This window comes from Coloeus monedula (genome assembly GCF_965178545.1).
Source record: "Coloeus monedula genome assembly, chromosome: 6".
NCBI classification, from domain to species: Eukaryota; Metazoa; Chordata; class Aves; order Passeriformes; family Corvidae; genus Coloeus; species Coloeus monedula.
Genome location: NC_138786.1, coordinates 29,598,475 through 29,606,304, shown reverse-complemented (window position 1 = coordinate 29,606,304; position 7,830 = coordinate 29,598,475). Strand labels below are relative to the sequence as shown.

General features: G+C 44.2%; 1 protein-coding gene across 6 annotated transcripts in view; it reads left to right on the top strand.

The window, feature by feature from the left end:
- Positions 1–2,465: 2,465 nt before the first annotated feature.
- Positions 2,466–7,830, top strand: part of PCNX1 (pecanex 1) — a 90,477-nt gene continuing 85,112 nt past the window's right edge. For all 6 annotated transcript variants that reach the window (XM_082283676.1, XM_082283680.1, XM_082283678.1 and 3 more), the window contains exon 1: positions 2,466–2,785. In XM_082283676.1, coding sequence (XP_082139802.1) covers positions 2,633–2,785 — 153 coding nt within the window. In that variant the 5' untranslated portion in view covers positions 2,466–2,632. The remainder of the gene's footprint in view (positions 2,786–7,830) is intronic.

Sequence of the window (7,830 nt, the reverse complement as noted above, 5' to 3'; positions counted from 1 at the left end):
GCTAGACGCCTCCACAGCATCCAGCTTCTCACATAGGGGCACTGTATAATATGAATAATTACAAGGATGGTGAGGCTCATCTGGCCAGATTTAATTAAAGGCTTGTAAACAGGAGCATAAAGATTTCTAAAGCATTTACTGTAGCCTTCAGACATGTTATTAGTGAATGCTATCCCCTTTGCCTCCCTTTGTGAAGGTGAACAGCTTTTATGTAACATTCATAAAACAGCTGCTGAAAGAACTAACACTTCATAATCCTGATCATTACAGTATCAAAGTATATGTATGGATAACACAATCTAACCAGTTAATCTTTGAACAGCTGTATTTATAATTTTAGTTTTTAATGGTATTTTGGCAAATGATGCAGTTGAAACTATTTTCTTTTTTCTAAGCATACTGTAACTGTGAGGTTTGTCATGCTTGGCTTTAATGCAAAAGGATAAAGGGAATTCCCCCTCCTCATTCCATGATAATCCTCTGTAGTTTTGCACTGTTGTTTTTTTTCCCTTCTCCGCATCTTTATTTCCTTTAATATCTCAATCCTGTTTGACAGAGTGAAAAAAATGCTCTTTTGTAAAATACTGCTCCCAGTTTTGTATTTGAAAATGCACTGTCTGAGAAAGGTTTATTTTTTTTACTGGGGACAGAGCCATTGTGGTTGAGGCTTTATGTCCATCCCTTCTCCCTACTTTCTCACTGGGGGAACAAAAAATAGATGAAATACATTTGCTTTGAGTCAGTAACTTCTGTCTTCTGGTTTTCCAAGAATAGCCAAATGCTGCCATTGGCTCACTAACTGTCAGGGAGACGGCAGAGACTGAGGAATTAATGCAGCCTCTTGAAAATACCAGCCCAAATGCATGCTCATCATGAGTCATGGCTGAGTGCTTGGGTTATTTCATTCCTGCAGTTTTTCTGCAGTAGAGACCCAGAGTCACAGAATGAGTGAGGTTGGAAGAGATCCCCACAGTGGGTCATCTGGTCCAACCTCCCTGCCCAACAGGGACCTCCTAGAGCACATGGCACAAGATTGCACTCAGACAGTTCTTGAATATCTCCAGTCAGGGAGATTCCTTAACCTCTCTGGACAATGTGTTCCAGTGTGTGGTGACCTGCACAGTAAAGAGGTTCTTCCTCATGTTCCACTGGAACTTCCTGTGCATCAGTTTCTGCCTGTTGCCTCTTGTCCTATTGCTTGGCACCCCAGAGAGGAGCCTGGCTCCATCCTCTTGGTATCCTTCCCTTAGGTACTTATGGACAATGATGAAGTCCCCTCTCAGTCATCTCTTCTCGAGACTGAACAGGCCCAATTCCCTCAACCTTTCCTTCTAAGAGGTGCTCCACTCTCCTCTTCACCATCTTTGGAGCCCCATAGTGTTTGTAGGAAGAGGACTCCTCTTGTCCCTTCTTGAGGGCACTGTCTAAACTCCTTCCCTAATCTGCCCCTTTCTAAATGACATGTGAGATTTGGGATGTGCATATTAAAAGGGAAAGCTTGAAAAGCCAGCCCTTGATGAGAACTGGTGACCTTTTAAAGACAGGTGAACGTGGAAGTTGAAATTTAAATTTGTGAAAGACTCGTGGTGCACCCACGGCCTGCTTGCTGTGTTGTGTTCTCTCTGTAAACCCTAATGGTTCTGGCTTTTTAGGTGTTGCAACCTACAACAAAGCCTTTGGTGGGGATAGGCATGCCAAGGTTTTGGCAACACTATGTATTGAGAGTAAATGGGGGGCTTCAAAAATGGCGAGGTTATTTTCTTACTGTAAGTTTGGAGACTTAAAGTGTACTTGAGAGGCTTGACAAATATCTTCCTGCCCTGCTGCAAGGAGAGGATGCAGCACTTTGCCAGGAGTCAGGCCCTGCGAGAAGGAAAGAAAGGAGGTTTGAAGGGGAAAGGGGGTTAGCCCAGGCTCCTTAGACGTGAGCCTGAAGATGGCGTGTCTGAGTTAGGGGCGATGCCGATAGCCCAGCTGAAGTGCCGTCTACACCATTGCCTGCAGTATTTAGATTTAGGTTGGACATCAGGAAGAATTTCTTCACAGAAGGGGCGATTAGACATTGGAATGGGGTGGAGTCACCCTGCCTGGGGGCCTTCAAGGAAAAACTGGATGTGATAATGCCATGGTATGGTTAATACGGTGGTGTTCGGCCATACCTTGGCCTCGGTTAGCTCAGAACTGTTTTCTAACCGAATTGATTTCGTAATTCTTTGATTGAAAAACCCCTTTCCCAGGGCTGTGTCTCTTCCCACGTTCCACAGTACCCTCAGAAGGCGGGAGCCCCGCGGGCCGCTGGGGGGGGGGGGCGGCACGCGGTACCCACGCTCGGGGCGGACCCGAGCCACCAGGGGGCGCTGTGCCGGGCGGGGGCGGGGCTGCGGGCAGGCCACGCGCAGGCGCAGCGCTGCCCCTCCGGCGGCGGCGGCGCGCGTCCCCTGCCGCAAGGGCCGCCGGTCCGTCGGCGGCGCGGGGGCGGGCGGGCGGCCCGGGCCCGGACATAAGATGGCGGCGGCGTTGCTGGGGCGGCGGCGGCGGCGGTTGCGGCTGTCGCGGAGCGCGGGCGGTGCGCGGCTCTGCCCGGGCTCGCAGGGCGGATAGAGCGGGGCCGGCGCGGCGGAGCGGGGCCGCCATGGGCTCCCAGGTGCTGCAGATCCTGCGCCAGGGCGTGTGGGCGGCGCTGAGCGGCGGCTGGTACCAGGACCCGCACCAGGGCGCGGGGGTCAACGCGCTGCACCTCTACCTGTGGCTCTTCCTGCTCGGCTTCCCCTTCACCCTGTACATGGTGAGTGCAGACCCGGCCTGTGCCGGGGGTCGGCCGGGCCTTGCGGGGCCCGGGGTGGGGGGGGAGGGTCGGGAGGGGCCGCGGGGCCGCCGCGCGCGCGCCCCCTGCCCGCGGCGCGGCCCCGGGAACGGCCCCGGGCCCCCCCGCCGCTGGGAGCGGGCCCGACAGCCGCGATCGGGGCTGCGGCGTTTCGGGAACACCGACCCGTTACTGGCAATCTGTGGGTGGGCGCTATCGGGGCGCGGCGGGGCTATAGGCGCTGGCACTTTGCCTTCGTTTTTCTGTTTTCTTTCGTTTGAAATTGAAAATATCTCTGTCAGTTTCCGCTGCCGATATACTGACGGTTTAGTAAAAAGCAGTTTCTATAGAAGCTGTCAGATTTATCCAGTGTTTTTGACTGGCAGCATTATCACTTTCTGAGTTTTGAGTGTGGTGGAGGGATGTGGTTCCATTACCTGGAAGTTTTACTTGGATGTGGTGTGGTGTGCTCGCTGGCAGTGTATCTGGATTGTATTATCGACAAGAAGTTAGTCTGGCTTTTTTGTTAATGTCTAGATTTCAGTGTACTCGGTTGGTGAGATTTCCTGTCCTATATATCTTTGTAACTGACGCTTCAATCAAAGCTGTTAAAATACTAACCTTTAAACCTAGGAACTTTCTTGACGTTTGGACTTGGGAACAAATAGAGAAGGGATGTGATCGGTTAGAAGAAAAGGGGGCGGTTTCCTGTTGGCCAGTAGCTTTTTTCCCCCTGTGTAAGCTGTGTTTAACTTATGAAATGCTAATAGTTTACTTTGGATTTTTCAATAGAAAAGTGTGATGATAATAGTGTGCTTTGACCAGTTTTGTGTATATGAGGCAGAACATCGTTTGCAAGACTGCCAGATGCTGTGACAACCTTAAGTAGAAGCTGCCTTATGAAAATTTAGTTAGTGAATGAAATGTTGGAGATAAAATGGTATGCAAGTGCAGTTGCAGAAATTGAGAGCTCTGAGGTCAGGCATTTGCTCTGTTTAAAAGCAGTTTGTAAGTTTGCAGTATGAGACACTTCATACTAAGAAATAGCTAATGTGGAAAAGGAGGTTACAGCTCTGTATGGTTTTTAATTCATATTACAGTGTCTTGGAAAAGGCAACTCTAAGGCTTTTTGTTTGAAAACTTCTAGGCTACTGGCAGGGAAACTAAAGGCTGAGACAAATTACTTTTAAAACTGAAGTTAAGTGAGAACAGCTAGGTAAAACTTTTAACTAAGCAGATACTTTGTATGAGAACTGTGAATCTGTATGTATTTAAAGTTCTGCAGAATATGGGCAGAAGAGGTACCTTTTGGTTTTGAATATAGCTTTACAATTTTTTTTTATAATAGTACTGCTCTTCTGTTTCGACAGAACAGTCTATTTAATTAATACTGCCTTGCTGAGAAGGCTCACCATGAACATCTACATCCTGCACGCACAGGAGACTTTTGAAGGGGGCTGATCTATATCACACATAGGTCTTTTAACAAATGGTAAATCTGGGCCAGCATTTGAGTCTCCTGCTGCTCTTAAAGCAGTAGGTAAGCTTCAGTTACCCGTACAATGGGGTAAACTTCAGTGTTGCTTAAACACTTTTTCCTGTGCAAAGGGAAAAGACAGACAACAGCAAACTGCTTTGGGTTTTGTTGAGGTCAGAGAAATTCTCTTGCTTCATAGCTCTGGATAAGTTAAAGATGCAACAAGTGCCAACTTCCCTGAGAATAAGTAGGGAGATTAGTCACAAGTTAAAGGAGATTGAATCATATTTGGCTGTTCTCCCTCTTTCCACCCTCTGCAGTTTAAGTGTTGTCTAGACATAAACTAAACAGGCAGAACTGTGTTGGTCATCTTAGCTTTTTAGCATCTCTTAAGTTCTTTTTCAGAATAAAAAGCAGTAAGTGTTGCATTGCTGTAGGACATGCATAAATAAGCAGAACTTGCTTAAAAAGTCTTAGGTAATTGTAATCTGAATTCTGAGCATGGCTCACTGATGTGTAGGAGGGAGTTTCTATGCTAGCTTCAAGTGACTTGTTGCTGGCAGACAACCCTGTGTGTTTAAAAAATCAAGGTATATAGAAAGACAGACTGCTGACAGGTGTTATATTACTTATAAGACTTCCCCATTTAAAGATTTACAAGATCATAGCATTGCTTTTATGCCTTGGATCATCAATAACTGTGGTTATTTCTAAGTTGTTTTGTAGGAAGAAAGACAAAAGAATCCCCTAAGAACTTTGCTTATAGCTGGCTCTCAAGGCTGAATGCATTTAATAGAAAGCTAATCACTTTTTTTTCCAAATGTTATTTAACCCCCAATAGGAATAGAACACTTTAGGATATGGGAATTTAGATGCACTTACTGCTTAAAGACTTGGTTTAGTGCACCCAAAGTTGCTAATCTTTTTTCTGTGCATTTTTTTTGTTGATCTGGTATTTTCAGAATGGAATCTGGTAATGGTTGTGGTCAGCAAGTAATGCCATAAATCTGTGTGTTCCATTGTGTGTGTATGCCAGTGCTGTTAGAGTTGGTGGATTTAATGTGTGGTACAAACTTACTGAAAAAATTAGCAGTAGTCAGTAAGCAACCTTTCTTCCTTGGTCCTGCATCTGCCTTCTGAGCTTAAGCACGTGCAAGTGAGGGTTGTACCCTGTGTGAAGATGACGGATGTATACATACATGTATCTATTTTACCAGTCTGGATACTTTTACTTTTTCTCGTGTATTTATATACTTAAACTGAGCTTGTTGGAAGCGTGGCAAAAATAAAAGTGTAGATAATGAAGGAACTGGGGTCTAGAGTAAGAAATGCTGGTATAGGGAAGCTGCTTGAGTCTGTTCTTGGATTTGTGGCTTAGCAGTATGCATATAAAAATTTTGCTTTCTAGGCTAGTTAAATCTATCCTGTTTGTATTCAGTAACAGACTCAAGACTGTGCTTGTTGATGTGCCTGTCTCTTGTAAGAGCTGATCCCTGCTTTTACTCTAAAGCAAAATTAGAACTGGGAGAAGAAAATGTGCTTTCTATATGGTGAAGCTGTCCAGTCACTTTGTAAAATCTAGTGGTAGAGTTGAAAAAAATACCCTGAATGCAGAAGCTAATGTTATGCATCAGTGTTGCAGGGGGGAGGGGAAAGAGGAGGCTGCCAAAGCACTTCCCCTAGTCGGAATGCTGTTTCAGCCCCACCACGTGCGCATGAGGGGGTGAAGTCTTGGCTCTGGCACTTGTGGAATTTTGCCAGTGACTGAAGAGGAGCCAGGGCTGTACCTTGCTTGGGGTGATGGGCTCATATGTACCTACAGAACTTGTCTGTCAAAGTCAAGCTCGTTTAGACAACAGTTCACTCAATTTCCTGACTTGTGTACATAGTTATAGAAGTAGGTCATATAAATGTAGCTTCACGTGGAAGTTTATCCAGCTGAAGTTCCTGAAATATGTCCTGTTTCTTAAAATAAGATTTTAAATAATTGAAATTCAGTTTGTGATCGTAATGCCTGGTATGCCATATTGTTCTAAGACACTTCTAGTTTCTTGGCTACTCAAGTTTCGGTTGTATGGTTTGATGTTTCAGTCAAAACCTACATGACTTGTAACTGAACTCTCTTCCAGATAACAGCAGTTCTTAAGGGCTCTGATTGTCCATAAACAAGAATTGGGGACAAAATTGTATCTGTTGTTTCCTGATCTTTCCTCTTTTCCAGTAAAACTGTTTCTATAAAATACTGGGCTCAAAATGCTTGTACTCTTAAGTCTTTTTACAAGATAGCTGTTACTTCTTAATGTTTAGTTGATATCACCTTTATGTATGGATTTGCAATCTGATTTGGTTTTGAAAACTTTGCTGTGACTGTTTTCAACAGGTAACAGCTATGCATTTTTTTTTTTTTCTGAAAATAATCTGGAATTTTCATTGCATCTGTAGGGCCTAGCTAAAGATAGGTAATTTATTAGATTAGGTGGGATCCATATAGTGTTAGTTTCTTCATAAGGATGTTGTACAGCCTCTGATCAATGAAGTTTCTTCTGGTTCCTGGCACATATGTGCTGGAAGCATTCAATTTAGATGCAGTGACCTTTTGTGGTTAGGAATTATTTTAATGCTGTAACTAGTGGTGGGAGCTTTCTTTTTCTATTTTGACCATTGGAATCTAGAAGTGCTTAAACCTTTTTCTACCTACTTTTTTAGAAGAGGTGTGTTGTGATAGAAGTGAGCTGACTTAACTGCCAGGAGGTTTCAGAAGAGGTAGTCTTCCTTACCTTTGCCAAATGTGTATCTTGGATTTGATAAGTTGACTTGAAAGCTTTAAATTTGGAACGTAACTCTTGTGACAAAGGTGGTAGAAAATCAGTGTCCTTCTCTCGGCCCCCCATATTTGAGTGTACTACTCTAGCTTCCCTTTAAAGAAATAGTTTCAGGTAGGAGTTTATCTAATAGTTGGGTTTGTTCAGTCATTAGATAACTGAAGTTTTCAACAGAACATAATTAAAAACAGTTTTTATATGGTTCTGGGTAGCTCTTTATATTGTACAAGAGCTTCAGTTGTGATGACTGCTGTGGAGTATGTTTTCTTTTGGTGCTAATGCAAGTGATTAGAAATGTGCAGTAAAAAGGGCTGTTCTCTGAAATGTTGTTGCAGCTGTAGACTTGTGGCCAGCTGGTATCTACTAACAAGTGCTAACCTGAGGGTTTTGGTATGCTGTGCTCAATAAAAACGCTTTAGTATTTGAAATTATTTTGATATTATTGAGATGTAATCTAGTGGGAAATTTGCATGACTTAGATTTGTATTCCAGTTTTGAAGGTGGTATCACACAGGATGCTGGTGAGAAATCTGTCTCTCCTCAAATGTGGCAAAATGCTAAGCATGGTTTAAAATGGTAATCTTGCTTTTAGCTTGCTTTGTTTCGTGGGGAGAAGAACCCAAATGGATGTTGAGTGCTTCTAAGTTTGGCTAAGAAAAACAGAGAAGGTGCAAGTGATTTAGCTTAGGCTGCAGTAAGTCTCCTCTTCAGGCTGTACTGCAGACAAA